The sequence below is a fragment of the Corvus brachyrhynchos genome, unplaced genomic scaffold (assembly GCF_000691975.1).
Source record: "Corvus brachyrhynchos isolate BGI_N302 unplaced genomic scaffold, ASM69197v1 scaffold220, whole genome shotgun sequence".
Classification (NCBI taxonomy): Eukaryota; Metazoa; Chordata; class Aves; order Passeriformes; family Corvidae; genus Corvus; species Corvus brachyrhynchos.
The window spans coordinates 589,401-608,498 of record NW_008236209.1 but is presented as its reverse complement, the minus strand read 5'-3'; the positions used below and the strand labels follow the sequence as shown (position 1 = coordinate 608,498).

Below are 19,098 nucleotides of genomic sequence, written 5' to 3'. Positions count from 1 at the left end.
GATCCGCCAGAAGAGACAAGCCAGGGAGCGGGAGAAGTCCAATGCCTGTAAGTGTGTCAACAGCCCCAGCAAGAGCAAGGGAAGCTGCGACAAGAACAAATTGAATGTGTTTTCCAGGGTCAAACTCTTTGGCTCCAAGAAAAGGCGAAGAAGGCGACCAGGTTGGCAGGGGTTATATCTTTGGGGGGTTGGTTTGTTTGATGTAATGGAAATTGGGATGTGTGTCAGGTGTGGGGAAAGGGGGAGCGGTGTCTCAGGGCTCGTACGGTGGACGTGCGGGCATTGCCAGTTCTGGCTTGTATGGCCTGGCTGACTTGGGTACCCCATGCCAGTCCTTTCCCCTGTGCTGTTCATCTGGTTGGTTTGGGTAGCCCACACTGCTGCTGTCTGCCTCACCTGCACACCTGTGTGCACCCATGTACCTGTCAGTCCGTGTCTGTCTCTCTGTTACACATGTGCGAACACATTGGTGTATTTGTGGGGGAGATGCTGGCGGGGAAGTTCCCACACACGCATCTCTTTCAGTTGTATATTAAATAACTTCGTGGTCTAGAGGTCTGGTTTTGTTGTCCTGCTTCACAGAATGCTCGTGCCATGCTTTATCTACTGATTGCAGATGAGGCTTTTTGTTTTTGCTGGCACCTTCCAGAGTTTTGCTTCAGTGCCCTGTTCCTTTCTAGGAATCTCATACCTGCAGCTGCCCTGGATTGTTTTGTATGTGGGAGGAGCAAAACCCTCTGGCAAAGATGCCATGGCTTTGCTGTGCTGGAGCATTGGTGCTTTTGCCACTCCACCTCTCTGCCTTGCTCAGCAGCCACGGGAAAGCTGCCTTGCTCGCAGTTTGCCAACAGCTTTGGGATGGATTATGGCTAAAGAGCCAAAGTGAAGGTCGGAATAATTTCTTGTCAGCAAAGTTGGTAGTTAAGAGTTGTGGATCTATCACTACTCTTATCAAAGTTGCTAATAAGGTCTAATACACTTAGGCAAACTGGTGTAAGCTTTCGCCTTCAGCCCCTGCTAAAATGAAGTACATTAGCAGAGCTCCCTAGTGCCTTTGATTACAAACACAAGGAGTCTTATCCAGACACAGAGTGCCGGAAATGACACACCGTATCTTCCCCGTGTGTTTATCTCTGAAGAAAGTAAGATGTTGTGGAGCAAGCTGCAGGGATGCACCAGCTCCTGACAAGCGTAATTGTGTGAAATGACTACAATGCAGATGTCATTGGGATTCAGTGGATGTAGACCTTTTTTGCAATTACTCCTGATGCTTTAGCCAGATACCATAAATTACACACTTGACAGCATATCCTGCTGCTGTATACTTTTTGTTCTGGAATGATACGAAACCATGTGAGATACCTCCCTTTCTAGCTGTGAATCTGAAGATGGTAGTGAAAAAAAGGAAATCTATCCAAACTATGCGTTGTTTTGATCTTTCTTTTTCTAGCTGATGAGGTAATTACCTCAGCCCTTATGGTAATATTTATTTTGCACTTCCACACATTGCTGGATTTCAGGGTTTCCCTCTCCATTTTCCATATGTTCATTGAGTAGTTTATCTCTTCAGATGCTCTGTACTCTTTGGAGCAGCAAGGGATGGGGGTTTGTTTATTAGAGCTGCAGCAGTTCCTGTGCTAAGCATTTGCTGCTGTATATTTAGGCTCTCAACTGTCACTGTGGCTCTTATTAATGCTATCATAATAGTCTTCTTTTTCCTCTTCATCTAAGAACTCACACCTTTTTAAAAGGCAGAATGTGCTCTTTGCCAGCTCATTTTTAATCTTAAATGAGATAGGGCTGGGCTCCTGAGGCCAAGCAGTGCCGTTGGAATCCGTATTCACTGGAAGTAGCTTTTACTGTGCTACTCATATTGTAATCCAAAGTGGCATTTAATCATTTTGGCAATTGATTTCATAGACATAAATTTGGTCTCAGACTAAATGAAAAGTGTTGCAAAGCTGGTAGCCCTGCTTTTGTTTTGGGTCTTTTTCTTATCTCAGCCTTGAGAAGAAACCTGAAGATTTGTTTTCAGCGTCCTGCTTGCTTGGAATGGCACATCAGGATTTCCCACATTAATCTCACTATTGTTTTTTTACAGAGCCTCAGCTTAAAGGTATAGTAACAAAGCTATACAGCAGGCAAGGATACCACTTGCAGTTGCAAGCAGATGGAACAATTGATGGAACAAAAGAGGAAGACAGTAGTTATAGTAAGTGACACGAGAATAAATGGTGTGTTTGTGAATTGTGGTGTCTCGTCCTTCCCATACAGGTCCCCTCAGAGCTGCTGTCCTGGGGTGGCTGAGCGAGTGGCAGCGGCACAGGAGTCCTTCAGACCTACTGGGTCTGAGAGAAATACAGATAAAAATCACTTATAGAAATAATGAACTAGAGGAGGTAATGATGACACATGTGACAAACAAAGCAAATGTTATCTCCATGGTAATCCAGAGAAGTTCATTGCTGTCCTTTGGATTTTATTAGATTTTTTTTCGGCAGGGAAAATTTGCTCGCCTACTCAGAGCCTGAAATAGAATAACGCTATCTCTACTCTCAAACGGGCTCATTCAAACAGCGCCGTGTTATTTCACAAACTGGGACTTCAGCATCATTTTAAAGTTCACATTTCCTATTATTATTATTTTTTTTTTTTTTTTTTACTCTTTACAAACTTAATTGTACCATCAGCTTTCAACGAGCTTTCCCTCAGGTTTTCTGTGAAAAAGCTCTGGGCATTTTTCGTTGTTGTTTTTGATGGGTTTTTTTTCAACTTTGAGGATTAATAGAAAACAGGAAAAAATGACTAGAGCATTGATTTGGTGTGTGAAAAATACCTAAGGGTCTCACGTAGCTATACTAGCTGAGACTGTGTTTCTGTAAAGAGTGCAGGGAGTTTTGAGAAGATATTTCAGGCCACTTAAACAAAAACCATAAAATCTACAGGCTCTTCTTTTTTAATTATTAAAAAGCACTGATTTAAGTCCCACTATTTTCATTCAATAGCATTTGCAGGTGAAACATTTCATTTTACAGGGCACTCAAATATGGCAGAGGCAGCAGCGGGGTGCAGGAGGAAGTATTGTATCTTACCTGCACAATCACTTGTTCCCACCCTTTTCCCACACCCTCTTTAATCCCATTTGCAGCCCTGTGTTCCCCTCTGAGTGAGAAGAGGGAGCTGGGTTTGCTGTGGGAGGAGGTGCCCACAGCCCCTGGAGCTGCTGTGCAGAGGGGTCAGTGAGGATCTGTGGGGACACCTGGGGTCTGGGGTGCCATCATCACCTGCAGAGAAGGTGGCGCAGGGACCAGGTGGGTGCAGTGCTGATGACTGCTGCCATCTGCCAGAGTTCAGAGCAGTCGCAAAAGTCACCCTAGAAGTGGGCGTTAAACAGTGCTTTTCCTTCAGGTGAATGACCTGGTATTTAAGATTTCAAAAGTCACTACAGTGCACTCAGGATTTTGAGGTAATTCTTTCAGTTATCTCCAAAAAAAGGTTGAGAAAATAGGCAAACCTTCCTCTTTCAATCAAAGTGTGATATTGCTATAAACTTCTAATTTTCCAGAGCAAGTATCTGAAATTGCAAATATTGAATATTTTTTTGATTGTTTTATCCAAATACTTTGCTTGGAATCCCTCTATAGGGGTTCTGAGATTTCAAACAAGGTAAAATCTATGGAAATACAGACGTATCTGTTTCTAAGATATCTTTGTCTTCACTGTGTCCTTAAATTGGCCATAACTTGATAGATTATTAAGCAAATTGTAAGAAAGGTTATTAAGCAAACCATAAGAGCTGCTTGTTTCTGGATACCAGCCTTCCAAAATACTGACTACTTAAATATAATGGAAATATCCCAGAAATTACTGCAGCTGGGCTGCAGCATCTAAATGTTCAGAACAGAGGAGGGTTTTATCATAAAAGAACACAAATGCTATTGTGTGTATTCCTCTTTTATGTACAGTAAGCGTATGGCTCTGGGTGTCCTGCAGCCGTGGATTTATTTTGATTGCAGTTATTTTAATGGAGCTGGTAAGAGTAACTGTGGATCAGAGGCCGCATTAGGAGCTACCCTCAAGGCCTTGTTCACATGACTGTTTAGAGGATCAGGCCCTCTAAAATCCTTTCTTCCAGCACCTGCAGAGACATCTCTCATTTAGTCCATATTTGTGCGCTGTGAGGAAGCCCCAGGACTGACGGCTCCCTCCTAAAGAGATTGTTCTTCCCTGTGTTTGGCAGGGATGGGGAGAGCTTGCAGCCCCCAAGAGCCAGCTCTGTTTTGTGGTCCCAGACACAGCCCGGGGCCGGGATCCACCTTCTCCGTGGTTTCCTCCCTAGAGCTGGGTAGGAAGGTTGCCTGAAATTCCCCTTTCGCTCCTGACAATTGTTTCGAGCTCTGCAGCCCCAATGCTGAACGCAGAGCTCACAAAAACAAGGTGGCATCCACAACTGCAGGGAGCTTAAAAGAAAGCTGAAAATTTGGAGCAAAATTTAGGCAGGAAGTGAAACATGGATTTAAGGAGCTACAGCAGTCACCAGGTCTCACTTTTAGCCAAGAGTCCATGTGATTTAAGGAAGTTCTTCTTGGAAAGGATCTCCTGGCTGAGAGACAGACTTTTGCTCATTAAATATGTTGAATAGGGCAAGGGTTTAAATCAAGGCAGAATTTATTCCCCGGTTCTGGCAAGACAAAAAGATTTCAAGACTGGTAAAATAAGGAAATGTAGGAAACTATGCCTTGGAGGAAGTGTACGAAGGTCCAGGTGGCCAAGCCAAGACTGGCAGACCTCACAGAAATGTAAATGTTCTTAAATCCAGCTGTGGCCTGCTGCCTCTTACTGCACAGCTTTTTTTCCCTGTCAGCTTGTACTGCACAAGGACCCTGGCAAAGATCATCTCTCCCTTAGGCATTGCTTAGTTGTTCATTAGGATGGGTATTATATCCTTATTTTAAACAATGCAAATGTTACAGGGAAGAGTAGGATGCGAATTGCTTTGGATTATTTTATGCTGACGCCAGCTGATCACAGTAGCAAGTAATTTATTTTGCTGCAGCTTTTTTGCCACCCCTTCTGTCATACGTGTCCACATGAGGGTCATCCCCTATGAATGTTATAACACCTCCATCCTGTTGTCCCTCTGGGGACTTGCGGAGGTGCTCCCTGTGGCTCTGCTGTGGGTCCTGTCAGCAGTCACAGTTGTGGACAGGTCACTCACTGTTCCAGAAGCCAGCCCTGGGCTTACTGCTGCACAGGGGCAGTGGGAGTAACAGCTGCTGCTGAAAGGGACAGTCGCATTTTGGGTGCAGTGCCAGTGGCCCTGTCCTTAGAGGCAGCAGCTGGGGCAGGGTGTCTGGTTGTGCAGGGTGTCTGTGTCCAGAGTGAGCACCGCTCCGACAGCCGGCCCCTCTCCGCTTGGGCAGGGCCAGCATTTTCCCCCACAGCCCTTTCCCAAATTCCAACAGTCTGCCACAGCAGCTGCTCATCCCGCTGAAGTTTAAACCAGCTCCTGAGCGTGCCTCACCCTCATCTTGCCTCGAAGTAGAGCCTGGACGTTTATGGCAGGGAATTGTGTCCCGCTGCCGAGGGCAGCAGCCGAGCACCCATCGCAGCAGGTGCCCAGCCTGCCTCGGGCTCAGCCCCGGATCTGCTCCCTTGCCCAGCAAAGCACAGCCAGGAATTCCTCACTCAAGCCCATCCCAGTGGCCCCTGGCAGCTGTGTCCCTGCTGTCCCATCCCAGTGGCCCCTGGCAGCTGTGTCCCTGCTGTCTCGGGCACTGCCCTCTCTTCAGCTGGTTACTCACAGCGCAATTTACAGTGTGCTGAAAACGCCCAAACACCTGCCCTGCTTGTAAATGTGCCATTAAGAAATCCCCTTTCAAAAGAGACCTGCAGGTTCTGCCTGCATGCTGAGCTTTAAATCGTTCTCTCCAGCCTACACGAAGACCAGGTGCTGCTTTTTGGGGTTGAACTGCAAAGGACCCCTGTCCAAGGGAATATTTACTGAGACAGACAGGGAATATTTTCTCCCCCAAATAAACTCAAGCATCTGATAGAATGAATGAAAAATCCATTTCCCAGACTGAAAATCTAAGTTTCTTTTGCTAAAAGCTGCACAGAACTAGAGAATTTTGCTTTAGTGAAGAGAAAGTAATGGGTGTTGATTTTGTGCTGGAGGTGAGCCTGAGGAGGGTCTGCATGTGTTTGTGTCTGCATGTACACCCGTGGGTGTGAAAGGTAAAGAAAAACACAGATTTTATGATGCCCTACATTTATTTGTTTGTTCTGGAAAGTTCCACCTTTTCTGCTACGTTCAGCCATTGTGGGAAGTGCAGTGCTCAGAGGTGCCCCGACCTCATGGCGCTCGATGCGCTCTTGAGAGCCCCGTACCCAGAATTTAGGATCTGTGTTAAATGCTGTCAAGCTGTAATTTTTTTTTTTTTTCCAAAAGTATGACCATTTGGGGGTTTTCAGGCTGAAAAAGGAATTTATAATGGGTCATAATTCTTAGCTCGTAATTTTGAAAATAATAAAAATATTTCAAATTCATATTTCAGTTTTAAATTGGCTTTAGACAGTGACCATAAATATCAAACTTCAGCCTGAAGCAGACCAGAGTTTTCCAGCCAAGTAATAAATCACTGGAAATGAGAGGTAGTTTGGCATTACTTCATCCTATCTCTGCATTTCTGCTATAGACTGGAAGGAGATGCTTTGGGTTATGATAATTTTCTTAACTCCCCTTTATTATTAATCCTACATACTGAACACAGAGTACTGTATTCACCTCATTATTTCTTGTGTTCAGTTTTAACATATCCATGAATCTAAGATATGGCAGAGCTTTGCTTTTTTCCTTTTTTTTTTCTTTTTTTCTTTTTTATAATTTGCCACTTTGCAAACTGGAATCTTCATTTTTTGAAGAGATGGTTCTGTGCTTATAAATACTGCCACTATTAGCATGTGTACAAGCAGAAACTCAAGCAGAACATTCAAAGCAGCTCAATTTTGAAAGCACAGATTCAGGGGTTGATCTAAAGAATATGCTGCCATTTCATTTCATTTTGAAGTTATTTAACTCTGGTTTTTCAAACCCATTCTCCTCTAAAAAAGAGGAAAAATTAAACCCCAATGAGTTATGAGTGGAAACATTTTGAGATGCTAATGATGGTTTTTAACTTTTCTGAATTTCATCTTCTTCCTTCATTTTGGTCAAAATGTTTACTGATCTGGAAAAAAAGTTCTGATTGTCTTGAAAATTTTTTTTTTGTTTGTTTGCTTCTGGATTCCTTTTTTATTTCCTTTTTGCACTTAAAAAAAAACCCTAACAAAAACCAAACTGTGTTTAATTCTACTCAGCAGAGCCTGGATTCTGCTCATGAGGCAGGTAAGTCCTTTTAGCTGTCAGCAATTCACCATCTTCAGAACGAGGGAGATGCCCTGCTCCCCTCAGATAATTTCAGCTATTGGTAGAAATTGCTGTAAAAGGACATGATGGTAGAAGTACTGCTCTGCAGCACCCACAGAAATTAATATATGCACGAATAGACATTTTTTATTTGGTTCTGGTAATTATAGTTTAATTTTCTATCTATCTGCATACTCTGAAGGATTAATTGTGCTCTCCATCTCCTTTCTCTCCTAGCTTTGTTTAACCTCATACCTGTGGGTTTACGAGTGGTGGCGATTCAGGGGGTTCAAACAAAACTATATCTGGCAATGAACAGTGAAGGATACCTATATACATCAGTAAGTAAATATTTCTAATTCTGTTCTCAGTGGAATTGTGGTAAGAACTTAGTAAATGAATAATTTACCGTTGCAACAGATCTGCTTATAACCTGTAAAGGGTGAGGTTCGACAGCAAAGTCGGTGTAGTGGTGATAGTCTGGTTCTAGTTTATTAATCTTTTCCATCAGGGACACATATGGATGTATGGAATCAAATGGTGGTGCCTTTGAGTAATCCCGAAGTGTGACATATAAAAAAAAACCCAGCCAAGAAAGGATCCTCTCTCTTGGTCACTGTGGACTGACTGGGCTGATTAGAGTGGGGTCCTGAGGGGAAGGGACAACTTTGTGTATCACACACATGCCTGAACATGGTTTGTGTCTTCCTACATAATCTGTATTACTGTAATTAAAGGAATTAGAGAAAGTAATTTTTTTGTTGTTTGGCCAGGATTTTCAAATAGAAATTTTATGTCTTCAAGTAGGTGAGTGAGTGAAGAACAGTTTTATTAGTAGTTTTGATAAATAATGTCAGTTAATAATTTTCAGTGACATTTCTCACAAGAGCAAGCAGTGTTTTTATAAAAAAAGAAAAATGTAAATTTTAAAAAATAGACCATTTTCCAGTTAAAAACATTTAGTTGAACTGTGTTCAGGAGCTTTAATTTTAGAGTCTTAAAAGATTTTTCCCAAGGAGAAAAATAGAGAAAAATGTATTCTATTATCTACTACAAATGATTCTCTTCTATAAATTATTCCCTTAATTCTTATAAAAATAAAGCAAACTTACTCAAATCTCTCATTTATTTTGCAATCCTGACAGCTGGGAGAAGGGGCAGCTTTGTATATTTTTTCCTCTTGCGTCTGCCAGAGCAAGAGCAGCTCAGGCCCTGCCGTGCTTCGGGACCAAGGAGCGTTTCAGAGAGCGGCGCCTGCCTGTGCTGCTCGGGCTGTTGGCTCAGCAGGGCTCGTGCCCGGCTCCGCTGGGCTGTGCCCACACCGCCAGAGCGGGCCCAGGCCCTGATCCCGCGTGGTCACAGCGCTGGGACCGCCCAGGGTCACTCACACGGGCACTGCAGAGTGCCCTGGCTGTGCCATGTGCCACCCTGTGCCACCCTGTGCCATGTTGCAGTGGGGATCCTGCAACAATGTGCCATGCTGTTCCACCCTGTGCCATGTGCCATGCTGTGCCGTGTGCCATGCTGTGCCACCCTGTGCCATGTGCCACCCTGTGCAGTGCCATGTGCCACCCTGTGCCACCCTGTGCCATGTTGCAGTGGGGATCCTGCAACAATGTGCCATGCTGTTCCACCCTGTGCCATGTGCCATGCTGTGCCGTGTGCCATGCTGTGCCATGGGCCACCCTGTGCTGTGCCATGCTGTGCCACCCTGTGCCATGTGCCACCCTGTGCTGTCCCATGTGCCGTGCTGTGCCATGTGCCATGCTGGGCCACCCATTTATACCACATGTGCCACCCTGTGCCATGTGCCACCCTGTGCCATGTGCCACCCTGTGCCACGCTGTGCCATGTGCCATGCCATGCTGTGCCGTGTGCTGTGCCATGCCATGCTGTGCCATGTGCCACCCTGTGCCACCCTGTGCCATGTGCCATGCTGTGCCACCCTGTGCTGTGCCATGTGCCATGCTGTGCCGTGTGCCATGCTGTGCCATGGGCCACCCTGTGCTGTGCCATGCTGTGCCACCCTGTGCCATGTGCCACCCTGTGCCATGTGCCACCCTGTGCCACGCTGTGCCATGTGCCATGCCATGCTGTGCCGTGTGCTGTGCCATGCCATGCTGTGCCATGTGCCATGCCATGCCGTGCCATGCTGTGCTGTGCCATGCCATGCCGTGCTGCGTGCCACCCTGTGCCATGCTGTGCCATGCCATGCTGTGCCATGTGCCGTGCCATGCTGTGCCATGCTGTGCTGTGCCATATGCTGTGCCACCCTGTGCCATGCTGTGCCACGTGCCGTGCTGTGCTATGTGCCGCCCTGTGCCATGCTGTGCCATGCTGTGCCATGTGCTGTGCCATGTGCTGTGCCATGTGCTGTGCCATGTGCCATGCCATGCTGTGCCATGCTGTGCCATGTGCTGTGCCATGCTGTGCCGTGCTGTGCCATGCTGTGCCACGTGCCGTGCTGTGCTATGTGCCGCCCTGTGCCATGCTGTGCCATGCTGTGCCATGTGCTGTGCCATGCTGTGCCGTGCTGTGCCATGCTGTGCCACGTGCCGTGCCGTGCTGTGCTGGCTGCCGCGGCTCCGTCCCTTCTCAGGACGTGCCCTGGAGCCGTGGCTCAGGCTGGGCTGCAGAGGTTGGTGCCCAGAGCCAAAGCTGGAGTGGCTCGGTGCTTTCCGTGCACGCGTTCTGGAGAAATCTCTTCTGTCTCTGCAAGGGTGAAGGAGGTGGGGTGGGGATTTACCTGCAGTGGAGCAGTAACTTCTCATTGTGAGACACAACCTGGAGCTGCAGGGGCCACTGAGAGGATGGAGTATCACTTCTGATAGCCCTTGATGTGAGGAGAAAGGGCAGAATGTTACCCTGATTTAGATTAAGTCCAGCTTTTAGCTTGATGGGCATCTAGGCATCTGAGATTCATTTCGGTTGTAATTTTTATTCTTTGCATTGAGTGAGGGTAGTTCTTCATGTGCTTATGTTCCATGAATAGTGTCTTCCTTGAGTCCTTTAGTATCTTTGAATTTCATAGTTTATGTCATTGCAAAATTATCTGGTGATATCTCTCTATTTTCCCCTTAGTAACAGTGGTCATCTTTGTTTCTTTATTAGACAACTATATTTTCTTACATTTATTTTTTTATTCTTCTTGAACTTGATGGGCTTGGCAAGGCCTTAAACAGACTTTTGTTGTGTGGTTTCCCAGCTTCATACTCTTAAATACTCTTCACAAAGACAGGTGTCCATTTAATTTTGATCGACTTTTCTAAAGGAAGTTGTCACCTAAGTTCTCAATAATCTTGTGTTTTTCCCCTGCTGCCTTCTGGTTAGGTTGTTTTGTTCTTAGCAATAATCACAAGGAACTCGTGGAGGGAAAAACCAACTCCTGTCCCTATCAATGAGCCCAGGGAATGGACAAGGGCTGGTGAGGGGCATCTGCCCCTGCTTCACATCCTGTGCAAAAAGGTTGCCAGAAATCCAGTTCCAGCACTATTTTTTAAGTGTTTCTAGCATTTCTTTTGCTGATAATAGTCCTTTCAGCAAGGGATGCAGTCTGACAGTCTGATGCATGGGAAATGAACTCTATATTTTGGGCTGTGTTCTTGGTTGATATAAATGAGTCCCAGGAGAGCTCAGCTGATTTATACCAGCTGAACACTCACCTGTTCAAGGAAAGCCACCAGGGAGTGTGGGGAACAGATCAACTCAAGTAAGTGACATCCATCTACACATGCTGAGGGTTTCAAAGCCCGTACAGGGATGTGTTCCTGAATGGGATTTGTCAGGAGCAGACAGATGGCAACATGGGATTGATCAAGTGCAAAAGCCCCACAAAACACTGTCAAGTTCCTGAAGCAAGAGAACAGGGGAAATAGAAAGGCACTTAAATTGTAGATAACTACAGCAGATATAGTTGCACCATTTCCAGAGAGAAATGAAATGAGCATTGATGATGCAATTTAATAAAGAGAGAGAATGTTGTGGTCTGTATTACGATCACTTGGTTTTGGTTCTCTTGTGATTCTTGTGTCTGTGCAGAGGGGACCCAGGTATCTGACCTCAGAGGCAGCCTGCAGTGTGGTTTGCTTCAACCCAGTGACTGTACCCAAGAATGAGGTGAATTTTCTCCGTGGGGGGATCAGTGATGTATAACAAATCTGCAGAGAACAGATATCTGTAGTTGGCCGCCAGAGTTTATAGATAGTTGGCGGCATCTGTCAGTTAAAGCAAAAGTAAGATCTTTAATGTAATGATAAAAGTTCCTCGGGGACAAGGCAGCAATTCAGCTAAGCAAAAGAAAGATAAACTAAATATGTAATTGTCAACATGTGTTATAGGAGCACATCCAAAGTCCTGGCCTGCAGGGAAGGGAAGCGACCTTCACAGAACACCATGTTTGAAATGGTTTCTTTCCTGCAGCCAGTTTCCTCCCAAAGTCCATGGGTGTTGTGTGACTGCACCTCCCAAGCTGAACCCACCCTCGAAATTTTATTTTGGAGGGACCTTGTTAGGAGCTATTTGAAGCCGCAGCCCTTGGTGCTTGAGCATCCTTTCCAAATGAAAACACAGGTTTGATTCATCCCTCTCACACCAGCGTCATGCTGCTGCAAGATGACTTAAATGGTGTTGTGGCACTGCTGTCTTACGTAACCACACCATGAATCATTTCGTATTTTAGGGTGGCTTTTACTTTATCTTACTTCTCTTTCTGTGAACGACTACATCTTTCAGATGACCACCATATATACCACACTTGAGTTTTCCAGGTTTCATATCCCATGAATTTGATGTGTTGTTTTGTTGTCTTGAACAAAAAAGCAAAATCCATTTTAAGGATCTGTTTGTCAGACACGCAGTCCTGGAGCTATTGCTTTCTCATTAAAGTGATGGTGATATGACAGAGGAGGCTCTCAGCGATTCAGAGCAGCAGCTGAGTGAAGTTCCTTAAGGGGAAGGCATGTGGAGGTGAAGGGAATTGGGTGTTCTTCTTGGATTCTGCACAGGCTGGAACAAACAGAAATACAGCACATTTAGAAAACAGCCTGTGAACCTCCAGCCATGTGTTTTCCATGAACCATCATGTTAGATTTTTTCAAATAGTGTAATGATTGCCAGTGAAATGCATATTTTTCCTATAGGACATTTCAGTGCAGGTGATTTTGTGCTTGTTTATCCTGGATACATTGTCAGAAACAGTAAAATTGATTATATGCTGCTCCTGGCATAGTTCTGGCCAGTCCCAGGAGCAGTGCAGCTCAGCTTAGAAAGAGGGTTTGTTTCCCATCTTGTCTCGTTCTGGGTTCCTGTGTTTTACCAAAGTATTTAATTTACCAGTGTCACAGGCAGTTGCTTGCAGCTTCTCCCAGCCTGAGGGAGCCTCTACCTAAGAGTGGTCCTTTGCCCTGACCACGTGTGGTAGGGTCTAGTCTGTCCGTCCCCCATACAGCCTTCCAGCTTATCTACTGGCAGTTCAGGGCACTCAGCGTTCTGTAGGATGGCTCTTAGGAAGAGGTGTTTATGCTGGCTTTGTTAACTATCCCAGGGTGTCCAATACTTTTGATTTAATATTGGTGCTGTACATGGCTTAATTTTGCCATTTCTTGTCTGATGTCACTTGGTGCAGAGTTAGCAGGGGTTTAAGGAGCACTTTGGTGTAAGACCCTGTGCAGAGTTGTACATATAATTTACCCTAAGAGAGCATTCAGCTAACATTGTCCCCTCTATGTAAATTAAACTGTCAAATATAAGTTTGGTACCTGAACTGAAAGTAAATATTGTGTGAAGCATGCACGTTGAGTGTAGCCAAGAGAACTGAATGTGATTAGATTCTCAGAGTGGTTCAAAAATTGGTTTTGGTGAGTTGGAGAGAAGTTTATGCATATTTTAATACTGAACAGTGCAGTGGAGACCTGCTGTAGCTAATGGGAATGGCTAGGGCATTTATAATGAATTACTGGCAAAGAGCATTTTTCCACCTCAGGGAAATAGCATAAACCAAGAGCTAGGGGAAATAATCAGAAGCTTCATCTGGTTAAATTTGCATGTCAGTATAAAGAGTTTTTTACCATGAATGCAGGCTGTACCTTTATACAGTGGATTCTCTTCAATGGCAGGGTCTGAGGTGCAGATCCATGTTTTCCTTTCTGTAACAGCACCTTGCTCTGTGCTGGGTAAGTGTTCAGCATCCCCACAGTGAGGAGGATGCTCTGACCTGCTGTGTGCTGACAGCCCTGACTGCTGCTGCTGCCTCTCAGCAAAGGGGGCAGCGGGGCAGGACAGCTGTGGGGTCAGCGTGGGGACAGGAGCGTGTGTCCTAAGGAGGTTCCCAGGCGCTGTAGGACCAGCCTGACCTGCTAAATGTTTTGTGACACCTTTAGCCTTGGACACTGCTGTAAGTGACGCCTGCAGCTCAGCTCAGTGCTGCACACCGTGTGCTCTGGTTCAGTCCTACAGCAGTGCTGCAGCACGGAGGTGGGTGCTGGCTGGTGCCTGGCACAGAGGAGGCTTGGTGGGTCTCAGTGTAGCATCACAGGCTCCTGATACTCCAGCCCGGACTCACTGGCTCAGCCTCCAACCAGGGCGACTGACTGGGATGTTTGGGGTTAGCTGTGAGCTGAACTGTGTCTGGCAGTGTAGCTGCAGAGCCTGCTGCTCACAGACTTGTCCCCCACCTGCTGAAGGGACCTGCAACCTTTGGCTGAGCTGCCTGTGCCTGCCTGGCCCTGCTCTGTGGTGTGGGACACTCCTGGGGTCGGGTCCCTGAGCAAACAGTGGTTCCCTGCAGCAGGAAAGCGATCTGTGCTGGTCTAAATGATGTGGTGCTTCTGCCTTTGGGTGCTTGTCTCAGGTGGGACCAGTGTGATTCCAGATTTCTGGGGACAGACTGCCTGCTGTCTCCAGCAGGGAAATGCAGACGGCAGAATCCTCCCATGGGAGAATTATTAGGAGATTCAGCAAGCTGAAGGTCTTGAAACTATTACACTGCTTTTCTCAGCAAGCCATCCCCCAGGCATCGGAAATCCACAGAGATGCTGCTGTGCATCCATCCCTCACAGCAGGTGCTGGGAGCTGAGCATACTCAGCACCTCCTCGGCTGAGGCTCCCTAAGAGGAGCCCAGCCATGGCAGAGTGATGCTCCAGGGCTGTGCACTGCACTGATCCTGATAGACCTGCAGTTGGACACCTGGGCAGTGCTTTCCCAACAGAGCTGCTGATAAAAACCCACAGTGAAGTTGCTGTTTGTGCAAGAGGAGTTGAAATGTCCTGTGAGATAAATAATATAAATGCAAAGTAGATAAAAGACTAAAAGTGCATCCTCTTCCTTTGCTGGTCATTTGCTAATCAATGCTAAAGTCCTTGGGTGAAAAGGCAGAAAGTTTTTATAAGCTCAAATTTCACATATTGCTCAGAGCCGAAGTTTGGGGCTCAGCAAGCTCAGAAATGTGGCTGAAATGGCAGCGTGGCTCTTAACACCCAGTTTTTCAGTCCTTGCATTGCTCACTGGGGTCACAGTGACACAAAACTGCCATGAAGACAAAAAAAAGCCTTGGCAGAATTTGGAGTTGGACTCAAGTCTGAGAGCTTCGCACCTTGGATCACACAGATTACTTTGAACAACGGGTTTTGGACCTGGACCAGCAAATGAGGAATACTGAATTCCTGGGCTTCCAGGCTACTCACAACTCCTCACTGTCACATTGCAAAACATGTCTGGCAAGTGAGAGTGGTGAGCAGATAAGGACTGGAGCAGACGGCGTGACTTGCAGAGTGCGAGAAGAGCATTGCCAGGTTCTGGGCGTGGCCCACTGAGTTTGTGTGCTCAGATAACCAAATTAGAGGTTACCTTGCTATGATCCATCAGAGCCAAGGAAAAATGTGCTGCTTTTGTCTCCTAAATTTGGTGTAGGTGCTACACCTTGGGACCAGCAGTGTAGGTGCCTGTGGGGTGTAGAGGTCCATGCACACCAGGCATTTGTGCCTCCTTCTTGTAGAGCTGGGCTCAGTTCACCAGGAAAATATGTATGTTAGTATTTATGTGGACTTTTGAGGTGTTGATTATTTTTCCTGATATGTGTCTTCAAGTTCAGAAGCAAGATCACATTGCACACTGACTCTGTTTCTATAGAATGTGGCTTAATTAAAAGAAAATACCATTATGAAACATCGGCATCTTTTCTGCACCTGCCTTTCCTTCTGAGAGCTGTCCGCCTCCTCTGGGAAGCCCAGGAGGGCTTCCCCTCCCTCTCGTGCTGCACGTTGAGCTAATGAGCAGCTCCTGTCACAGTGACTCAGCACAGCCCCTGCCTCGAGCTGCTGACAAGATGGCTCAGCCCGACGGGCTCACAGCCTGTCTGAGGGTGAACATCTGAACCAGGATGCTGGAGCAGTCAGAGACAGTCTCCCAGGGCTCCCCAAACCAACAGGAGTGGGCTGGCACTGGAAAACAAACTCAGAACTGGAGCAGGAACTAACCCAGGCTGACACTGAAATGCAAGGACTCATCACGTTTATTAAATTTACAGGAAGTGTTTTCCACGCAGCTCGTTGTTCCGCTGGGGACTCACTGCTGTGGGAGCCCAAGGATCCAAATGTTTGTATGGGTTCCAATATCATCTAGGTAAATTCTTGAAAGAAAAATGCTGCAAAGTACAGTGGCATTATGTTTGGCTTAGAAGCACCTGGAAATTACCACTCACCAGAGGCCAGGGAAGTGTGGATAGGAAAATAAGATTTCCTTCTTCCTATACCCTCCCATAAGCATCTACAGTTAGCCAAGAAGAGAAAGATGTGCCCTGACTGGTCAGTACTGTTGCTGCATCCTGTTGATGTTTTGTTTGTGGGTTACTTTCAGAAGGCTGTTGCTGCTCCGATGAGAAATTGCCCAAAGTGTTAAACCTGGTTACAGATGCATGGGAAAAAGTGGTGGTGATGAGAGTATGAAACGGGTGAGAATGGGCTGCAGGAAAAGCTGAGTGAGGAGGTGGAAGTGTGCCTGCTCCTGCGTGTGCCTGTGTGCAGGACAGCACCCGGAGCTCCGGCTGTTGCAGCAGTGCCAGGACAAACAAAATTCAGCAGATCATGAGCTAAAAGTAAGTAAAGGGCAGCCCAGTTCCCCAGAACTGCTCCCATCAATCCAGACCGTCACCATCCACTCTCTGCCGTGTGGGGTATTGGGAGAGAGTTTATTAGACACTTCTTTGTGTCTTTTTACCTTCGTGTAGCCCTGCAGTTACAACAGTGCTAAGAGGAGCTGAATTCAGTTCTGTTCTACTTGGCAGCCTCCAGAGAAATGTTTACTGCTCCTGGCCATTTACATCCTTGCAAGCCTACTAAAAGCATCTTTTCCATGCAGAACTTTTACTGCAAAGGATGAGGTGCAGAAACTGAGAATCCAGCTTGATTATAAAAGTTCACGTTGTCAGTCAAAAGGCTTCTTTTGAAAAGAGTACTGAGAAAAACTGATGGGGAGCCAGTGGGGAAGAAAAAGGAGTCATTATGCCCAAGATTCAGAGTTTTATGGTTGCTTTTGGGAACTGCAGCACAACTGAAAGAGGTTTCCAAAGGAAACTCTTCAGTCGCAGTCTGAATGCCGTCCTCTTGGCATGACTCCTGCGTGCTGGAACCAGAGACCCCTGTATGAATCCTAGAAAACAGGATAAATCTTTTGTGTGGCACAGGAACTCCTCAGTAACAAAGGAAATGGAAAAGTTGTCATACTTAGATAATGCCCTTGAAGCCTTGGTTTCAGAAACTAACTTCTCCATAGATAAGGTAGTTCTTGGAGTTAGACCTGCTGAGTTCCTGGATGGAAAATATAAAAAAGGTCTGGGAAAGGAAAAAGTCTGTTGAATAAAAATTGTATCAAGAAACTTGCATTTCCATACTGAACTGCTTTCATTAGGCAATGTGGGATTAACAAAGGAATCCAAAATTTAGAATGGATTAGGGAGTCTTGGGATATAATGCCTATATATTAGCTTTTACCAGCAAATGGGATGGTCCAAATAATCGAACTGATAAGGCCTTTCATATTTTACGTTCTGCTGATGCTGCAGGTGCCATCACATTGTTTTTCATTTTTGTAATTTTACCCAAACAGCTCTGAATATTGAGCAGTACGTTTCTTCTAAAATGAAATCCACTGGGGAGATAAGCAAAACATGCGTGATAATTGGTGAAGTACAGTTCTGTTTATTCAAAGCCTCGGGAGGTATCTAAAAATCAGAGAGCTCGTTTCAGAATCACAGCACAAGACGCTGTCTGCTTTATCAAGCAGTCTTCTCCTTTCCTTACTCTGATTACTTTGAATGCACATAAATAAGGGATCAATTTAGACCCTCCATCCTCATCCCCAGAGCATTTTCAGATGTTAAAAAATCCTGTTGTGAGGTAGCAGTGTTCCTCTTGAACCCAAGTATTGGTGGGACGTTGCATTTGAGCTGACTGTGAGTGGGCAAACCTCACAAGATTGGTGAGCACGCTTCCTCGAATGACAGCTCCAGAACTTAATGTTTTAACAAAATGGGTTTAGGGAACTGTAGAGTGGGCTGTTCCTCACCCTGCCAGTACTCGTGTCCTCCAACTAAATTGGAAGACAGTATTTTTAAAATGAGTATATCTGGTGGAGCTGGTACATAAATTAGAAGCAGAGTTTCATAAATACGAAGGTTTCAGCTCAGATTTCAGGCAAAAGTTCACATCAATTCTCATTCGACTCTCATTATTTCACACCAGCGTGCTCAGACCTAGCGGAGCATCTGCTGCCAGCTGAGCCATATTGACACTGACAGAAGGCACAATAAGCTCAGAGTAAATAAGTGAATGATCTGAAACAGAACAAAAAACATAAGAAATTCTAATAAGTGAAATAGATACAGTTTGAAGTGCAGATCTGTTCCCTTCACCTAATAAACTAAGAGTTTAATGGGCTTGATATTGCAAACCCTTTCTCATGTAAGTAATTCTTACTCAAGCAGTTTCTTTGACTGCCAGCCAGAGGGAGAATTAATTTATCTGAGTAAAATTGTCAGGATCTGGACAAGACAGTCATTGATTCACAATATGAAATTTCTGTGTCATTAAAAAATGAACAGAACATTTGGGAGGCCTGTGAAATTGAATGACTAAAGAGCGTGCCTGCTTGCCTGGAGACATGCTCCAAGGCCTGGAACAGTCATGAGGAATAGGGAGAGCAGCAGAGCTCTGGCTGCCCAGAGGGTTTGTTTGGTGTCATGGGCAAGACTTGAGCCCTTGGCTTGGAGCCTTCTCTGGAACTGACTGCCCAGGGCTTCATTTTGAGCCACTCAGGAGCTGGACTAATGCTTTCCTACGAAACAGCCCAGCAGGTGCAGAGCCAGGTGTTGTTCTGTTCACAAATAATCCCTCTCTTCAAATGCCTTATACTGTTGGACATTTAGGACTTGAAGTTTTTTGGCATCCTTCTGTGACAATCTCTGGTTCTGCAGGTGCGGAACTGACTGCCCAGGGCTTCATTTTGAGCCACTCAGGAGCTGGACTAATGCTTTCCTACGAAACAGCCCAGCAGGTGCAGAGCCAGGTGTTGTTCTGTTCACAAATAATCCCTCTCTTCAAATGCCTTATACTGTTGGACATTTAGGACTTGAAGTTTTTTGGCATCCTTCTGTGACAATCTCTGGTTCTGCAGGTGCGGGGGAGCGCTGGCAGAGGCT

The 19,098-nt window shown here is 45.7% G+C and overlaps 1 protein-coding gene across 5 annotated transcripts in view; it reads left to right on the top strand.

Moving 5' to 3' along the window:
* FGF13 (fibroblast growth factor 13) overlaps window positions 1–19,098 on the top strand; it is a 241,782-nt gene that overhangs the window by 183,463 nt on the left and 39,221 nt on the right. For all 5 annotated transcript variants that reach the window (XM_017742198.1, XM_008641461.2, XM_017742189.1 and 2 more), the window contains 2 exons: window positions 2,102–2,212; window positions 7,646–7,749. In XM_017742198.1, coding sequence (XP_017597687.1) covers window positions 2,102–2,212; window positions 7,646–7,749 — 215 coding nt within the window. The remainder of the gene's footprint in view (window positions 1–2,101; window positions 2,213–7,645; window positions 7,750–19,098) is intronic.